At 42.4% G+C, this 19,065-nt stretch overlaps 1 protein-coding gene and 1 non-coding gene across 7 annotated transcripts; one reads left to right on the forward strand and one right to left on the reverse strand.

Moving 5' to 3' along the window:
- Nucleotides 1–181: 181 nt before the first annotated feature.
- On the reverse strand, nucleotides 182–18,367 carry ago2 (argonaute RISC catalytic component 2). 6 transcript variants are annotated; one of them, XM_046327699.1, is made up of 20 exons: nucleotides 17,900–18,367; nucleotides 16,631–16,678; nucleotides 15,454–15,634; nucleotides 15,208–15,328; nucleotides 13,615–13,796; nucleotides 13,101–13,237; nucleotides 12,613–12,765; nucleotides 12,287–12,374; nucleotides 11,889–12,036; nucleotides 11,093–11,212; nucleotides 10,301–10,423; nucleotides 9,338–9,474; nucleotides 8,924–9,108; nucleotides 7,695–7,854; nucleotides 6,939–7,029; nucleotides 6,332–6,538; nucleotides 5,823–5,957; nucleotides 5,614–5,715; nucleotides 3,933–4,132; nucleotides 182–3,743 (listed from the first exon to the last, which is right to left on the reverse strand). In XM_046327699.1, the coding sequence occupies exons 1-20, from the start codon at nucleotides 17,922–17,924 to the stop codon at nucleotides 3,635–3,637; spliced, it is 2,652 nt and encodes an 883-aa protein (XP_046183655.1). In that variant the 5' UTR covers nucleotides 17,925–18,367; the 3' UTR covers nucleotides 182–3,634. The 6 variants fall into 6 exon arrangements, with proteins under 6 accessions (XP_046183655.1, XP_046183652.1, XP_046183651.1 ...); XM_046327696.1 differs by having other exon boundaries at nucleotides 9,338–9,471; nucleotides 15,454–15,649; XM_046327695.1 differs by having other exon boundaries at nucleotides 15,454–15,649.
- trnaa-ugc lies at nucleotides 11,610–11,683 on the forward strand. Its single transcript has one exon. It is a non-coding gene; the product is annotated as a tRNA-Ala (tRNA).
- Nucleotides 18,368–19,065: the final 698 nt, after the last annotated feature.

Raw genomic sequence — 19,065 nt, forward strand, 5'->3', positions numbered from 1 at the left:
CATCTGCTAAACACGTGTATGTGACCAATACAATTTGATTGTGTGTAACCTGGGACCAGTTGTCAATGCAATGACTTGGTATGGTCTCAGACAAACTAGCCTGGTATTGAGACTCATTATGCATCATTTCACCAGCTGATCTGGTCTCATTTTCTCTCAGACAATAAACTAGTGACTATACTACAGCTCCAAAAGGGTTTTTATTTTAGTGCAAAATAACATCAAATGTTTTGGATATTTTCAGGAAAAGCAATGCTGTACAGGTCTGGTATAATCCAAGGTGCTGTGTATAAATAAGTAACTTAAAACACAAATAAGCAGTAACAAGACCACATCTCCCAAGAAACAAGTTTAGGGTGAACAAAAGGCGAGGCAGACTTCGGGGAGGGAAAACGGATGAAAAAAAGGTAGTATGAAAAGTTGAGCTTTAGCCACATTGAAAGGAGAATGTTCACAATTCAATGGACAAGCAAACATGCTGTTTTGACCAGTGCACCCTACAACAAGCCATACTTGATTAGTTAACACAGCAACAACAACTCATGTTATCAATCATGTCTACTGGAACTGTATTAACTAAAACCTGCCATGTTGGGTTACCTGTAACAGAATATGAATCAAATGTGAGACAACAATGAGGGGAGCTAAGACAACGCATTCCAAAAACAATATTTCATTCAATGAACCCAATTAAAGCAACATGGGAGATGCCTTTCTATGTACCCCATGTGTATCTATGGGAGCAGAGCAGTACATGTTGCATATTCTAAAGTATTAGGCAAATAGCTTAAAAGAAAAATGTCAATGTACAATACTAATCATCAAATTGTGGGTGAGCAGCTGAATTGTTATTAGCCTTGGCTTTATCAACATGTTTACAACGCAGTCTGTTAGGCAACTCCATCCATCTCCAAAGATATGCAAGGAGGTGCTAAACATTAATGCATTGGCGCACAAAACAATTAAAATAAAAAGCTTGTTACGATCAAATAATTTGCTCTCAAATCACTTTGTTTGTTTTGGAAACATCTTGAACAAGATTTAAGATCCCACACAAGAACTATGACTACAGAACACAGGTGAACTGACTGTCATACATGACAAAGGTTTAAACACATGACAACCAGATATAACATCCTGTGTAATTATGAAGAAATGACCAACAGTGTGACGTTACCATAACACTTGAACAGGTAACAAGAGGTAGAACACACAGCCATTTCAACACAATTGCACATAATGTATGTCCGGGTCTCCTGCTTGGCATGACCAATCAATGGAATTTATGTTCACTATCAAAAATGCATCAAAATTTACAAATCGCGAGACCAACAAAGAAAAAGGAAAAAAACAAACAAGTAAATATCAAGTACTTCATTTCTAAGAATGCTCCACAAACAGTCAGTCGGACTTCGGATGACTTTGAAGGTAATGAGAAATGTATGTCATTAAGGTAGAGAGAGAAAAAAGTATTCAAAACCACTTCAGCATCTATTACCATACTTATGGCAAGTGAAGAGCATCCTGGACAAGTCTATTGAGATTTAAGGTGACATTAGTGAAAGAGAAAGTCGAGCACCTGGAATTAAAAATGTTATCTTGTGCTTCAGTTTCTTTAGGACATGAATTTTGTAGAAAATGTGTAATCTTGTTTGGCTAAGAAGAGTGATGTGTGTTCTACAAAGTATACACCAAATTTTTTGTGCTATCAAATATACAATACAAATGACAACACAACCCCCCATACCATTACAAAGGTCTAGGGAAGAAGCACTACAAATGCTATTAAAAACGCACCAAGCAACAAAAAAGCTACTACTCTACAAATGTCCTAAATTCATATTTGGGAAAGGTCACTGCTAAAAATCTCTTGGTTAAAAACAATGCATAGTTAGAAAAGAGCGAGATAAAAGCCAGCCAATCTAAGCTATATGAAAAAACCCGCTAAAATGTCATTACTAAGGAGAACAGAAAAAGGAATAAAAAACATTTTGGAAGGCATTACAATTTCTTCATGCAAGCTCTGCATAAACTTTTTTGTTTTTAATATTTTTTTTGTTTTTAATATTCTTTATAACTACATACCGGACAATCGTTGAAAAATTCCTTCTATCATTTTAGCATTCTCTTCTAAAAGCGTATTCAAAATATACCCTATATCCCATGAGGCTATGATACAAAGCCCACAATTAAACTACTTGCGTAAAAATAAAAATAAAAGTACAACTTTGCTCGACTAGTAGAATAGCATAATTGCTCCCTTTTTTAGAGGAATAACAAAGAAAATATCTAGCAGTCTCTGGAATCTTTTCTCCCCCAATAGAACCCCACCTCATCTTCAGTCCAGTACCTACACATGTGACATTGACATCACAGGCTTCACTCCACTATACAGATTCATACATCAACTGTACTACAAGATGACAGCATTACAACTACACCCCCCCCCCCCAGTCGGGAGAAACCCATTTCGCTGCCATAAAACCATAAAGAAAACTAGATAGGGTTAACAATATCCAAATGCTTTAATCGAACGTGTAAGTCATCTACGCACAAATTCTTAAAATAGATTGCATGAAAATAAGGGGGACACTAAAACGAGACAACAGATTTCATTTCAAGAGACTTGACCCCCCCAATGTAGATGTCTTCACATGTAATGTGGCTCAGAGAACACAAAAGGTGTCTGTTGGGAACCAGTCCCATTCTATTAGTAAATCTATTCGCTGGCCACACTGGCCATAGATTGACAAAACAACCCAGTCCAAGTAAAAGGCAAGGCAGCAAAAATTGCTGTCGTTACAATTTCATATTATTAATTTGTATAAGTCTTGATAAAAAACAAGTGTTAACAGTTTCAAAGTCTAATGAAAATCTAATACAAAAATTACTTGCTTAGCGGTCATCAGATGCAGCATAAAAACGTGTTGGTCACCAGTGTTGGAGGACAAATACTCTTGAGGCTGGTACTGTATCCAAGCCTGTTAAATTCATAGTACATACAAACGAAAAGATAAGATGTTAAGTACTTGTGTACTTAAGTCCTGGTCAGTGCACTTTGCTTTGATTGGCTGATAAATAAAGTTGTGAAGAGTAAGAATGATTATAAACCTATCGGACCGTTCTCGTCTTTGATATCCCCACCTCCTTTCAACCCTGGAGACCCCTTCAGAAAACTGTATAGTGTCTAAACACCACCAAAGTGTGATGATACCGCCCCTTAGTTTGATACAAGCATTTCCAACTGTCAGTGTAAAGAAAAGTAATACAAATCTCTCCCCCACATTTACAAATACAAACTAATGTACAACATGTAAAATAAAGGAGTCCACTCCACCACAACCCATTTCTGAGGAATCATTTTACATCGTACTGCCTAATAATGACCAGGGATAGGCCAGGAAGGGGGGGGAGAAAGCAGTTTTGTACGCATGTTTGAAAATAATTGTGGACATTTTGGAGAGAAAAAAAAAACTCCCTAATTTGTTTGGTATCATTCCCCCTTACTGGCAGGGAGAGACAAGACAACAAAACCCACTTAACGCCCACACCTGATACAGTAAGGGGGTTAGGTGGGAGGAGAGAGGGCTTCTTCCCTGTTGGGTCTGTCTCACCAATGCCCGCCCCGGGTGCTTCAGGCGAAGTACATAGTGCGCAGTGTGTCCTGGTGGATCTGAACTGCCTTGGCCAAAGCCTGCTGGTCACGCCCATTGCTCTGTCCCGACGTGTGACTGCCCTCCGCACTAGAATGATTACAATGGGAAGAGTTCGAATTATTCAGTCCCAATTGTTTTTTTATTCTCCTTCATCACTTCCTGGTAATCACTAACCTGTCACAGTTTGAATGGTACAGCAATACGATGGAAATAAGGACATATTTTGAATAGGTTATCAGAACAGGGCCATGGTCAACATCAGACGTGGTCTCTTACCTGTCATGCTCCTTATCCACCAGGTGGTAACGGGCACGGAATGCCACCAGGTGGGCGTAGTAGGCTGGTGCAGGGATGGACACGGAGCGGGTGCAGCGCACATAGGTGTGACACAGCTGGTAGGTTAGCACCTGCAGCTCGTCCGAGGTGAAATGGTTGTCGTCCCACAGCACGTGGTAATGGGACGGCCGGCTGGTCCCCTGGGGAAGGGTATTACCATTATTAAATCATGTTTAGTGGTAATGCATGTCATTTAGCTCTACTACAACCAAAGTATAACAGTCTATAAATGTTAAACATCCCAAATATAAAAACATTTAGAGCAGTGAAACTACATGTAGGTCTCAGAAGCACATAAACTCAGCAAAAAAAGAAACGTCCTCTCAATGTCAACTGCGTTTAAGTAACAGTTAGTATCTGGTGTGGCCACCAGCTGCATTAAGTACTGCAGTGCATCTCCTCATGGACTGCACCAGATTTGCCAGTTCTTGCTGTGAGATGTTGCCCCACTCTTCCACCAAAGCACCTGCAAGTTCCCAGACATTTCTGGGGGGTAATGGCCCTAGCCCTCACCCTCCAATACAACAGGTCCCAGGCGTGCTTAATGGGATTGAGATCCGGGCTCTTTACTGGCCAAGGCAGACCACTGAGGATGTCTTCCCTGTAACGCACAGCATTGAGATTGCCTGCAAGGACAAGCTCAGTCCGATGATGCTGTGACACACGGCCCAGACCATGACGGACCCTCCACCCCAACCTCCAAATGAATCCCGCTCCAAAGTACAGGCCTCGGTGTAACGCCTTCGACAATAAACACGAATCCAACAATCACCCCTGGTGAGACCAAATCGCAACTCATCAGTGAAGAGCACTTTTTGCCAGGCCTGTCTGGTCCAACGACGATGGGTTTGTGCCCATAGACTACGTTGTTGCCGGTGAGGTCTGGAGAGGACCTGCCTTACAACAGGCCTACAAGCCCTCAGTCCAGCCTCTCTCAGCCTTTTGCGGACAGTCTGAGCACTGATGGAGGGATTGTGCGTTCCTGGTGTAACTCAGGCAGTTGTTGCCATCCTGTACCTGTCCCGCAGGTGTGATGTTCGGATGTACCGATCCTGTGCAGGTGTTGTTACACGTGGTCTGCCACTGCGAGGACGATCAGCTGTTCGTCCTGTAGCGCTGTCTTAGGCGTCTCACAGTACGGACATTGTAATTTATTGCCCTGGACACATCTGCAGTCCTCATGCCTCCTTGCAGCATGCCTAAGGCATGTTCACGCAGATGAGCAGGGACCCTGGGCATCTTTCTTTGTGTTTTTCCAGAGTCAGTAGAAAGGCCTTTTTAGTGTCCTAAGTTCTTAACTGACGTTAATTGCCTACCGTCTATAAGCTGTTAGTGTCTTAACGACCGTTCCACAGGTGCATGTTCATTAATTGTTTATGGTTCATTGAACAAGCATGGGAAACAGTGTTTACAGTGAACATCTGCAAAGTTAATTGGATTTTTACAAATTATATTTGAAAGACAGGGTCCTGAAAAGGGGAGGTTTCTTTTTTTGCTGAGTTTAGTATTAGTAAAGCTGGAGGTAGGCTCTCTTCCAGAATAGTCTCTTCTCCACTTGCTAGCTCTACAGTGTCCTGGGTTGTGTCAGAAATTGTACCCTAGCCATTTGGCTGGTCCCTACCTGAATGCCAGCATGGCTACACAGGTAGAAGTCAAACTCCGATGGGTGAGTGATTTTGGTGTCCACTGTGGTGCCTGCAGGGATGTTGCCACTCTTACCAACCTGAACAAAACACATTAGGAATAATATAATATCACGATGTAGGCATTTCATAGAAGTTTCTTTTACAGTAATAATAGTGGTCAGTATGAATTGGAGAGATGTCGAACCCTCTCGTTTCTGTCCATGCAGAACAGTCGAGTGTGGTGTCTCTTCTGCACCACCACGAAGGTGATACCGGGCTGGTAGTCCTTCTCCAGTTTGATGCAGGCCTCACGGATTGCCAGTAACTCATGTTGGAGCACCTGGACAAAACCCAAAACGACAGCTACAGTTTATAAACAGCAACTCCCACACGTCACAATACAAATCTGGGGGGGAAATGATAAGAGGGCAATTCAGAATTGGAACGGTTCTAATAGAAACAGAAACACAACTGGGATAAAAATAAACGTTTTAACTTTCTTTTTGGTTAAAACGTTTTATAAATCGGAAATACCTGATATGATCTCAGTAAAACAAAGACTAGGCATTCAGAAGTAAATTGGGACAGTAACCAATAGAAACAGAAAACATATATTTTTTTTTTTTTAAATGGCAGAAAATCCTTTACTCACAACCAGTACAGTACAATTACAGATCATGCAATTGAATTGAAATCCTATTTCCTCAAGTCTACCTCAAGTCTAACCTGGTTGAACTGGCCCTCAGATATGCCGTCGCGGTAGTAGATTATCCGGGTGGGCTTGAAGCGGGTGGACTTATAGAACTGGATGAGCAGCTCTCTGACCATTGTGGCCAGGTCCTGGATGATGTCCTGGCGATGCTGCTGCACCCGCACCGTGGCACAGTAGCGGCTGGGGTGGGCGTCCATGCTCCCCACCACCTAGAAAAGAGGAACAGGGATGTGATCAGGACAATATACAACATACACATCAGGATTTTCACTAGAGGAATAGGTCAGATGTAGATGGATAGGTCATGTAGGGATTCATCAGGAGGAAGCGCATCCCAGAGGATGCACATCCCAGAGGAAGCACAGAGCACACTTAAGATCATTTATTTTTTGGCTGTTTTGAAAGTCAGGTCAAAGCTGGTCAGTGAGCAAGGTGGAGTGGTAGGCTATTGATTCCCTCAGTTTCCCCCCACTGTAGACTATTGCACCCCTACTCCCTAGCAGAAACATGGTTCTGTGGGTAAAATAAACTACTGTAGACTATTGAGATGCACCCCTAGTCCCTGGTAGGTGACAAGGTCCTGTGGAGCGTCTGCTCTGTCTGACTTACTGCAGCGATGGAGGGTTTCTTCCCATCTCCAGCAGGAGGGTGAGTGACATCAGCACCCAGGAAGATGACTGGCTGCAGGAACACCAGGGGCCTGGAAAGAACAGACACTCACAAGATTAACCAGTGCCATCATCACAGAGAAGATGTGTGAACAGAAGAACGGACATATACATGGATGGCTGGATGAGACTGACTTGACTTTTCACTTATAGCGTGTAGAATGAGTAGACTGGTATCCAATTGTCAGTAGTTACTATCCGTCTCTAGTTACCATTTGTCTCATCACTACAACTCCCGTACGGGCTCGGGAGAGACGAAGGTCGAAAGCCATGCGTCCTCCGAAACCCAACCAAGCCGCACTGATTCTAAACACAGCGCACATCTAACCCGGAAGCCAGCCGTACCAATGTGTCGGAGGAAACACTGCACCTGGTTAGCGTGCACTGTGCCCGGGAGTCGCTATTGCGCGATGAGACAAGGATATCCCTACCGGCCAAACCCTCCCTAACCCAGACGACGCTAGGCCAATTGTGCGTCGCCCCACGGACCCCCTGGTCGCGGCCGGCTGTGACAGAGCCTGGGCGCGAACCCAGATTCTTTGGTGGCACAACTAGCACTGCAGTGCCCTAGACAACTGCACCACCCGGGAGGCCCAGGTTTATACATTTGAACCGAATGCAGAGTACAATACTGTTAGACATTAACAGTAAACCAGCAAGTATTCATAGCGATGACAATGAGAGGTTCTGCACTGACCTGCCCTGTGGGAGGAGGATGTTGTTGACCCCGCCCAGCTTGACGTTGATCTTCAGGCAGAGGTTAGAGAGGGTCTGGGGAGTGGTTTTCTGAACATTCTTGACCTGGACACACTGGGTGGCCATGCCCAGCACCGTGTCACCAACACGCTTCACCTCAGCTAGCCCACAGAGAAGCAGGGGAGGGAGAAAGGCTATGTCAGCACAACAGGAGAGATATACAGCTAGTTTGTGTTTTGCAATGAATTCTGAATTGGTTTATGAATGCACTAATTTAAGTCGCTTTGGATAAGAGTGCCTGCTAAATGACTAAAATGTCAAAGTGTAAGGTAGAAAGATCATGTGAAATTTGCTTTCATACAGTTGAACATATAATCCACTAAATAATCCAGAACAGCATATAGAGCACAGCACTAACTGAACCAATAGGATTTAGAGGCAGTTATAAACAGTGACATTCATTAACTTAGGAACATATACAACACTAAATGTGAAATTTTGGCCCATGTCTCATGAGCTGAAGTGATCCCAGAAGAAAAAAGCTTGATCCCAGAAGAAAAAGCTTATTTATCTCAAATTTTGGCCACAAATATTTTTTACATCTGTTAATGATCATTTCTCCTTTGCCTAGATAATCCATCCACCTGACAGGTGTGATATATCAAGGTGATTAAACATGATCCTTACACAGGTGCAGCTTGTGCTGGGGACAATAGAAGGCCACTAAAATGTGCAGTTGTGTCACATAACAATGCCAGATGTCTCAAGTTGAGGGAGCATGCCATTGGCATGTTGACTGCAGGAATGTCCACCTGAGCTGTTGCCAGATAACTCAATGTTTATTTCTCTACCATAAGCCACCTCCGTCGGTTTTGAGAATTTGGCAGTACGTCCTCACAACCGCAGACCATGTGTGTGTGTGTGGGGGGGGGGGCGTTTCATACTAACAACGAGCGTTTTGCTGATGTCAACGTTGTGAACAAAGTGCCCCATGGTGGTAGTGGGGTTATGGTATGGGCAAGCATTAACTAGAGACAATGAACACAATTGCATTTTAGAGATGCATTTTTTTTAAGGTATCTGTGACCAACATGTGCAAATCTGTATTCCCAGTCGTGTGAAATCCATAGATTAGGGCCCAATTAATTATTTAAATTGACTGATTTCCTCATATGAACTGTACCGTGAAAATTGTTGCGTTTATATTTTTGTACAGTATAGTTTCCTCACCATAGACTGGTGTCTTCCCAGGCAGGATGACCACCACCAGCTGCAGGCCCTGGTAGGTGTACTTCAGGTGTTTGAACATGGGCTCCACGCTGTCCGCCCCCTGAGCGTACTTACAGAAACAGGGTTGGCCCTGGATGGGCATCCCCGCGTCGCGAGAGATCTTACGCAGCTGGTCTGTGAACGCCCTGAGAGAGAAACAGGTTAGAAGGTACAAAAACACAATACAAGTGTCCTCTTAACTCTTTATTGGATTCCAAAAATATTGTGTAGATTGAAATCATAAGCAGGCTAACACAGAAGAAAGTTTCAAAAATACTTTAACTTAAAAAAAAAACATCCCAATTATAAACACCCCCCCCCCCCCCCCGATGGTTATTGAGGCTCCTAAGGGCTCCTGGCAGCAGCGGTTCTTACTTAAGCAGGAGTTCAGTACACTGTCTCTGTGGGGCGAAGCAGGCGATGGCCCACACCTTGATCTCTATGCCAGTGTGGAACTGCTTGTTCCTCATGTCCCACACTCCCTGGATGGGAGTTGCTATTGCTTTATTCTGCTTGAGTAAAAGGAAGACGAGATAAGGGTCAGAGACAAATAGTTGTCTGAATGGGACAAATTAAGCCAGCTGTACACTACATGAGTCAAAATCCTAACATCACTGAGCCTCGCATTAAACTGGCATTTCTGTAGATTTTGTTTGTGTTGCCAACATAGTGGTGCAAGACTAAGTGATGTGGCACAGACTGAGGTCACCCTGCAAGACATCACTTGGTCGGTGAGGATTTGATATCACGATGTCTTGCCAAAACAATGTGATTAGATTAAACGTAGCTCCAACGTGCTGTGGCTCAAAGCAAGCCTCAAACTTTTTGAGTCAGACATTCACACTTGCCATACAGAGTTGAAATGTCTAGTCATCATTTGAATTTAAACAACATTGCTTGTGCACTTTGGCTAAAGGCAAGTACAGACGCATACTAGTGGTAGTCACATTAAATCTGCGTTGGTGATACACAGAGTAGGCAACGACATGGGGATTTAGTCGCTGGGACAGCTAAAAATCAGGGCCAAAATTGGGTTGTGTACACCGGGCTTAAATGGGATGTTTCACATTAGAAGGCTGATTCAAAATACAAGTGACGTAACTTAGTTATTTGGAGTGATCGAAGTTTCCATAATATACGTAAAGAACTGTTGTTCATCAGTGCAGTTTTTATAATGTCAGGTTTTTGCCTTAGCACTACACACCTGATTAAAAGCTTGGTGAGTAGTTGATCATTTGAATCAGTTGTGTACTTGTTAGTACAAAAACAATCATGTGTACCCCTTTGGGTTTCCAGCACCAGGATTAACCCAACCCATCTTAAATAAGAGAAACCTACCCGCCCTCCGTAGAGGATGGATGGGGCCTGGAGGACTCTGCCGTTCACCTCGGTCATCTCATCCCTCACCATCACCCCAAACTCACGCACGTAAGGATCATTGTTAAAGTTGGCACTTCTCATCTGAAAAGAGAGAAAAAGGTTTAGTGGTAATAATTCAGAGTGTTTATATACAGTTGTGGAGAAAGTACTCAAATAGAAAATGACTCATAAAAGTCATCCAGTAAAATACTACTTGAGTAAAAGCCTAAAAGTATTTGGTTTTAAATATACCTAAGTATCAAAAGTAAATGGAATTGCTAAAATGCACAATTTATTTTTTAAATATATTGGCAGATAGCTAGGGGCACACCAACACTCAGACATAATTTACAAATGAAGCACGTGTTTAGTTGAGTCCTCCAGTTCAGAGGCAGTAGATAACCAAGGACCTTCTCTTGATAAGTGTGTCAATTGGACCATTTTCCTGTCAAAGTGTGAGTACTTTTGGGTGTCAGGGAAAATGTATGGTGTATTTTCTTTAGGAATGTAGTGAAGCAAAAGTCTGCAAAAATATAATAAATCACTTATATATATATATATATATACACACACACACACATACATCTATACACATACACACACACACACACAGTCTGAATGAAAACATTCACATATGGTCAGGCCATCAATAGTTAAATCACAGCCGTTCAGAGTCAATGTACATCCTAATAGATCATTTCAAGTTCATAAAAGTAGCTTTCAAGACACTGTGCTTGAGTTTACTCTCCCAAGTCAGTTAAGTCTCTTTACCAGTTTGCTGATCTCTTCCTGACGGTCAGGTGCCGATCGGGCTGTGGCACGGATCATAGTGGATGTTTGATTGTCGGTCAGCTTCTTGATGCACCGCTGGCCAGCCACTATGTTACAGACCTAGACACATGCATTGCAACACAGCTTTATTACTAACCCCAGGGACGCATCACGAAGGCCTCAGCCGGAGAATAGTCTTGCATGGAAATTGTCAATTGGTTAAGCTAAATCCTCAGTTCTTTCCTTGCCTCCTTTTGAAAGGGGCCAAAGATAATAAAGGAGAGGAAACAAATGCACTTGTATGAAATGAGACTCCTCCACTCACACGTCAGGCAAATTACATTTATAAATGTGTAAAGTGGCTGAAAACCTATTTGTTCAATGCATTTTCTAGATAAATGGATGAGAAGCATATCATGTTTAAATGTGTGCATGTCTTTTCTCCTAGGAAAAAACAGCTGATTCAAAGGAAGTGTGGCAGGTTTTAATACACTTCTGAGCTACCTGACACGATGATGTCCCGTGTGGCTCAGTTGGTAGAGCATGGCGCTTGCAACGCCAGGGTCGTGGGTTCGATTCTCACGCGGGACCAAAACGAAAACGTACGCACTCACTACTGTAAGTCGCTCTGGATAAGTGTGTCTGCTAAATTACTAAAACATACTCTTGTGCATAGTCTGTTGAAGTAATGGTAAAGCAGGGATTCTGTAATACCACCCGGGTCCTCATTCTTTGTAACAACTTAAACCCAGCAGTAAACCATCAACAAGTTGTAAAGGGGAGACTGCTGACTGACCTCGAGGGGGAGGTAGGTGTGTTTCTGCTCCTGTCCGACCTGTAGACAGGGGAGGTGGGGGTAGCGCAGTATGAGTTTGTACTTGTCTTTGAAGTACTGCGCTACTGTGCATTCTATGGTCTGGCCATTCTCCTGCTGCAGTGGAAACCTGAGGTCAAACAGATGAGCGAACCAAAAAGAAAAAAGGTTAAATGGATTTTCAAAGAAATCCAAGACCAAGTGGGGATTTCTGTTTAACTTGATTGGGATCTGCTCCTAACATGCGCATTAATGATGTGTAAAACATGTTAATATTAGGTTTGTTTCTATCACATCCCTAAACAAACCAGTCATGTTTACATCACTGGAAACTAAAGGAATTGAGGCTGTTGTGAATATTTTAGGGTGTTCTTTCTTACGTCTGGTGGCTGGCCGGTCTTCTGGTAACATTACATACTCTGTACTTCCGTTTCATCTGACCACAGTGAGTGATCTCTACCTTCAGACCTGAGAATCACAACAAGACAATGGTCAGATTCACATATTCTGTGGACAACAACAGTTTCCCATTTTATCACATTCTACTCTGATTTCAAGTCAGATTACGATTTTAAGTCAATACACAAAGATGCATGCAGCATAGCAACATTTATATGTTATAGTACAGAATTGTTTGGATATAAGTATTTTCAAATATTTCCACTCAGACAGACAAAACAACCAACCCAACGCAACTATTGATTACCTGGTAATGAATGATTACCTTTGATTTCCTTGGTAAACTTTACTCTCTGGGAGTCGGTTAAGGGTTTCTGTTGTTCTTCGATACTTTTGAAATCCAAAACCTCACACATGAACTCAATCACAGGCTGGGCCTTGTAGAAGGCAGTGGCCGACACTGCAAAAACAAAACACCAAGCACAGCACAGATTCAGGCCTATCCTCCTTCCAGATACATACTGTAACTTGCCATTATGGTAGTTTGGACTCATTTTAGCAGTGGGTTTACACTTTTAGGACCAATGGCATCACTACAAAAGTACAAGCTCCACCCAAATCAGCACTTTAGGGAGAGCTTAATCAACGTCACTTATTTACAGACTGAAACCTACCATGGAATGAGATTCCCAGTACTATCCTTCTTCCAGTCACACAGAGACATACTCTAGTCTGACACTTTGGTTGTGTTCCAAATGGTACATTCCTTACAGCCATTTGCAGAGTGAAACCTACCGTCAATGTTTAGCATCATCTTCCACAGGGAAGGCCTAACCGATTGGTGGAACCCAAACCAGACCTCCCTGCCCCCACCCAGGGGGTTGGAGCATCCCTCTGAAGGGGTGAAGAAAGAACGTCCAACGGGGGTGTACCTGTTGGAAGAGGGTGGGAGGAAAATGTGATTAATATCTCAACTGCAAGTGGCTTTACAAATAGACAAGGAGAGAGGAATTTGCATAACCCACAGGGAGAAATATACTAGAAGTGAATGGGGATTGTAAGGCTTTGGTGGGAACAAAGAAAACTGCGATTTGTGAATTTGTGACCATGTTTGAAGGAAAGATAGAAGAAACATCTTGGGATAGAGGGACATATTAGGTGTATGGACCCATTTACTGGTTTGATCAAGTCCATTTGCACGAGAACATTTGTTTGATAACTATGTATGTGCTGTAACTAAATACCACCATTAAATACCAATATTACATACCAAAATGATACTGATTGTTCTAAAGGGGAAAACACTGACCTCATAGAGGGCAAATGTCTCATGACCACATCCAGGGCCTGAATGGTCTCAAAGGGGATGTTTGGCAGTCGTCCAGACAGGGCTTCTTGAAGAGTTTGCAGACTGACGCAGGACACCCACTTTATGGCCACTTTGAAGTTCCGGTCTTTCCCCTCGCCTGGGATGGTCACCTCCAGCTCCACCTGTTTGGGGACACAGGTGTTCTGGTGGGTTTAAAATAGGCTGCATCCGAAAACTCTACAGGAGAAAGTTAGGCCATCCATCTGTGAGCTGAAGTGCAGCTGGGTTATGCAGCAATACAAATCATCCAACACACAATCATCTCAATATGAAAATGATTCAAAAGCAACAAATTTGAAATGTTCTAGTCAAAGTCCAGACCTAATCCCAATTGAGATGTGGCATAACTTGAAACGAGCATTTCATGCTTGAAAACCCATGAAGGTTGCGGAGTTAAAGCAGTTCTGCATAGAAGACTGGGCCAAAATTCCTCCAGTGATGTGAGAAACTGATTAACAACTACAGGAAGCATTTGGTTGGAGTCATTGCAACTAAAGGTTGCACAACCAGTTATTGAGTGTAAGGGGGCCATTAGTTTTTTACACCGGGGCATTGCGTGTTACATAACTTTATTTATGAAATAAACATGTAATTGTGTTATTTGTTCACTCAGATTCCCTTTATCTGATATTTAGGTGTCAGTTGAAGAACTGATAACATTCAGTATCAAAAATAGAGAACATCAGGAAGGGGGCAAATACTTTGATGTTACTGTATACCCCAAGATGTGTGAAAAGTAGTCTATACACAAGATGGAAACCAATATTATGGATGTAATTTACACTCAGAGGCCTGTTTATTTAGGTACACCACCAAGTTCACGAAAACGGTTCGCTTCTACAAAGCCAGCAAACAGGCATCCTTTTACTGTACGATTAAACGTTAGAATGGGCCAATCGAGTGACCCAAGAGACTGAGCGTGGTATGATCATTGGTAGCAGGTACGCCAGTTCGGGTCGCAGAAGCTGGCCGGCTCCCTTCTTGCGCACGATAGTGGTGCGACAAACAAAAAAAAACATCCAGTCAGCAGCAGTCCTGTGGGCGCAAACAGCTAACCGATGAGAGGTTGAAGAATGGCAAGAATCATACAGGCGGGCCACATCTCAAAGCACACAACTCGTCAGTCCTTGTCATGGATGGGCTATTGCAGCAGACAACCACACCGGGTTCTACTCCTATCAGTTAAAAACAAGGGGAAGTGGCTCCAGTTGGCACGCGATAGCCAACACTGGACGTTATGCTGATGGCAGAGTCAGGATTTGGCATAAGCAGCATGAATCCATGGCCCCATCCTGCCTGGTATCAATGGGACAGGCTGGTGGTGTAATGTGTGGGGAATGGTTTCCATGCCCCGAAGAATTTGTGCTGTTCTGGAGGCAAAAGGGGTTGTGACACAGTACTAGATAGGTGTGCCTAATAAACTGGCCACTAAGTGTACACAATATCACATTTACATTGCATGTAATCACAGCTGTCCCAAAACATAGGGGCCTTCACATAACAAGACACCTCTGGTCAGACGGGGAGACTTACTTTTTCCCTGCCTATAGGTAAGGGCGTGGCTGTGTAGAGATTCTTCCTCCCGTCATACACTGGCTTTCGATCCCCAAAGATCTGCGTTTTAAAGTGCTGTACCATGTGCTCCACAATTTCCCTGAGAACACAAATGGAGCGTGTTAGACTTTATCAATACAGTACAAAACGTCATTAACTAGACAATAGCCTACTAGTTATTTCGCTCAGGTGAAAGCCTGTAAACCAATTAAAACGGCTCCATACCGGTTGACCCTTCTGGGGCATTTCTCTGGCTTGATGTCAATGTCGTAGTGGTAGACCTCCAGTTTGGGGATCTCCATCTCAAAGAAGTTGGCCTGCAGTTTGATTGTCCTGCCCATGGTGCCAAAGTCTGGCCGCGAGGGGGGTTTGAACACATACTCTGGCACTGGGGGAGACGGGGGATCTGGATCAGAGGGGTCAGGGGTAGGAAGCAAACAAAGAAACAAGTTAATAACTGCACATACAAAACAGGTTGTTTAGCCTGGTCCCAGAACTTTGAAAAGTTTTACCAACTCCTATGATCATGGTCATGGGTTGGAAAGACAACAAACAGACCTGGGACCAGGCTACATTAGGGTAACTCACAAGATTGTTCTTACACACTTGAAAGTGAAATATTATTTTCTAGAATGTGAATAGATGCTCAATACATTTTGCTGCCATGCTTGAACTATTTGGTTGGTGAGCCCTGGCCGAGTTTGACTGTTCGTTTGCGAACAGGCATCTTTGGTCTGGGGCCTTGAGGTCATGGAGGAACATGTCTGAACATACTCCCTTTTGACATCTTATCTCTGTTCTCCAGCTCTTTGAATCCCCATAACTCCCTTTTGACTTTAACAATGCACACTAGCTAGCTATACAGTACAAACTGTCATGTCCAATAAGTCACTGAAGAGAACAAGTGGAATGTCCTTGTGAGTCTTAACGCATGATTAAGACATTGTTAATGTGGCAGGGAAAAATACCAGGAAAGTTTATCAGAAAAATGCAGTCTTTCCTTGTGCTGACTTTTCCCAGTGGATATTTGTTCTCTCAGCTAGCTAAGCCTATGAAGAGTGAACTAGTATAAGATTTATCTCCATTTCAAATCAGAATGTCTGAATATCTGCTGTAATATTTAGTATAAGAGGGGATTTCAGGGGTCTGATATTCAGGACATATTGTAAGATGCAAATCAGTGCATTGGAAAATATATGCCTAGTGCTTCAGTGCAGTCTACTGTTCTTTCTTGCTGGTAAACACTTTTCATCCAATTGATTCCGAATTTGCGTGGCAGAATCAAGACATTTAAATTACAGCAGTCCGTGGGACAGGAGAAAACAAAATGTATGCTATGGGGTATAGTGGGCTGGCGGTACAAACATAGTGCTAGACTTATACTGGTGTGAAAGAAGCTTACCAGAGCCAATTGACCCCGAGGAGTGAGGTGGTTCAAGCATCTCAGCAGCTAGAGAAGAAGAAAGGGGTGGTCAATTGACATGTCTCACAATGAGTCAAATGAAGGCTGAATGGATCAAAATGTTTTGTAATATTCTTAGATATTACTCCTTTTGAAAATGTCCAAAGGAAACCATGTCACGTCATTCTTCATGTACATTTTTATTCCTGCATAGTTAGTTTATTTCTAAATGCCTTGCCCTCTTATCAGCCTTAGAACAGGGTCATGTAGCTACAACTGCTGGGCGATTTTTCTGCTCCCTTATCAACAAGCACACACAAGCAATCTGGAAGTCTGGCCACTCCTAAAACACTCATCTTCTTGAAACTTGTCACTATCATTTTCAATAAGTGGAGGGTAGGACATAATCAACCAAAAAAAGAGTTAGTCAACAGACATATCAGTGGTGCAATTTTATTTTCTAGTCAATTTTAAATTCACCCAAACTTGCTCCACTTTGAAAAACCTAGGATGAATTAACAATATGCTACTACTAGGATAATCTATTAGCTAGTTTCAAGTCACTAATAGCTAGTTTCAACTCATTACCAATATCAACTCACTAACAATAACTTAGCAACGGATGCATAACGAAATTAACGAAGTTTGATTAATTCATAGCAAGTTGACTGGTCCCCATAATAGTAACGTTTATCTAGTTAAACAAGAGGCTAGAGAATAACTTTTTTTCAAACAGCCTCGAAAATATAACTAGTCACAACAAGCGAGGACTAAAAAGTAGCTAAATAGTGTTAGCAGGTCAGCATGCAAACCAGCTAGCTAGCTAACATTTGAAAAGGCTAACAAGCCGCGGTTGGCTAAGGGAAGATGACTAACCTAGCTAGTTAGCAAACAATGTGTTCATCCGAGCTAGCTAACGTCGAATTCTTTGTAGAACTTGTTCAAAGTAATTGTTCGCTAATTTGCCCAAATTAATCTTACTTTAGGATTGGACTTGAACAACAAGTTAATCGACTTCCAGTTATCATTAGCCAGGTCAACGTGCATAGCTAAAAGCTACAGTAACAACAGGCCGGGAAAACGGTGGCAATGATTGCTAACAAGATCTAGCTAACTAGGACGAAATGTTATTCTGAAATTATATTGAGGTTGGCGAACAATGTTACAAAATGAAAACAAACCATCATGCAAATGATTGGAGATACCAACGACATACAAATCAGCACCCTTATAGTTAGCCGTCTTGCTAACTAGCAATGCACAATTTACCTCCAGCAGCTCCACTAGAATACATTTTGTAGTTTTTCAGCGGTGGTCGTACGGATACTCCACTTTTCTCCGGTCAAACGTCGCCAAAATACATACGTGAATTGGTACTATATATAAAACAATGTGGGTGGCTCGGTTAGGAAGTGGAAGGATTTAGCCAAGAAGTAAAGTACAACACCATGAGAGCTCTATCATCCTCTGCACGGCCCCATCCCCCTAAATACAAACCCGAGCAATGCGGAGAAGAGCTAGTAATGGATACGTGTGATGTCACACGCACAGCCCGCAATTATCCGCGCGCGCTCTTTCCAAGGCCGTCTTTATTTTACAACTTGTCGAAATCCAGGGGAAGATGGATCAACCAAAATGCATTAAATGTATTTAATTCAAGCCATGTTAACACCGTGCGACAACAAATGAGTTGTAACGTTACCAACCAAATGTACATTTCTTTTACTCAATTTGACCACTGGCTAATACCATTCACAGGAAGAAGAAACAGCTGTCATTTCCGGGTATGTTGTATTTGAAAAAAAAAAGATCACTGATAAACCAATCTCGTACATTATACAAAAGACCTGCAAACTACCATGAAGATCCACAATCACCGAATGGCTGCCATTTAGTTTTAAAAACTTATTCAGGAGTTGGTCCCCTGCGGGACGGTTGAGCTAACGTAGGCTAATGCGATTAGCATGAGGTTGTAAGTAATAAGAACATTTCCCAGTACTTAGATCAGATTTTGGCAGAAAGCTTAAATTCTTGTTAATCTAACTGCACTGTCAAATTTACAGTAGCTATTACAGTGAAATAATACCATGCTCTTGTTTGTGGAAAGTGCACAGTTTTGAACATGAAAAGTTATTAATAAACAAATTAGGCACATTTGGGCAGTCTTGATACAAAAGTTTGAACAGAAATACAATAGTTCATTGTATCAGTCTAAAACTTTGCACATACACTGCTGCCATCCAGTGGCCAAAATCTAAATTGTAACTGAACTGGAATAATACATTATGGCCTTTCTCAAAGATGATGGGACAAAAGAAAATGTAAACGGTTGATTTTTTTCTTTGTATTACCTTTTTCCAGATCTAATGCGTTATATTCTCCTACATTCCCTTCACATTTCCACAAACTTCAAAGTGTTTCCTTTCAAATGGTAC

The sequence above is a fragment of the Oncorhynchus gorbuscha genome, linkage group LG24 (assembly GCF_021184085.1).
Source record: "Oncorhynchus gorbuscha isolate QuinsamMale2020 ecotype Even-year linkage group LG24, OgorEven_v1.0, whole genome shotgun sequence".
In the NCBI taxonomy this organism is placed as follows: Eukaryota; Metazoa; Chordata; class Actinopteri; order Salmoniformes; family Salmonidae; genus Oncorhynchus; species Oncorhynchus gorbuscha.

Bases quoted from the DNA above. Each gene is read 5' to 3' on its own strand.
- ago2 (XM_046327695.1), bottom strand. From the start codon at position 17,924: ATGTATTCTAGTGGAGCTGCTGGAG. The intron at 15,650-16,630 runs GTAAGCTTCTTT...TTCCTACCCCTG, and splicing joins CTCGGGGTCAATTGGCTCTG to ACCCCTCTGATCCAGATCCC. The intron at 13,797-15,207 runs GTAAGTCTCCCC...GTCCCCAAACAG, and splicing joins TACCTATAGGCAGGGAAAAA to GTGGAGCTGGAGGTGACCAT.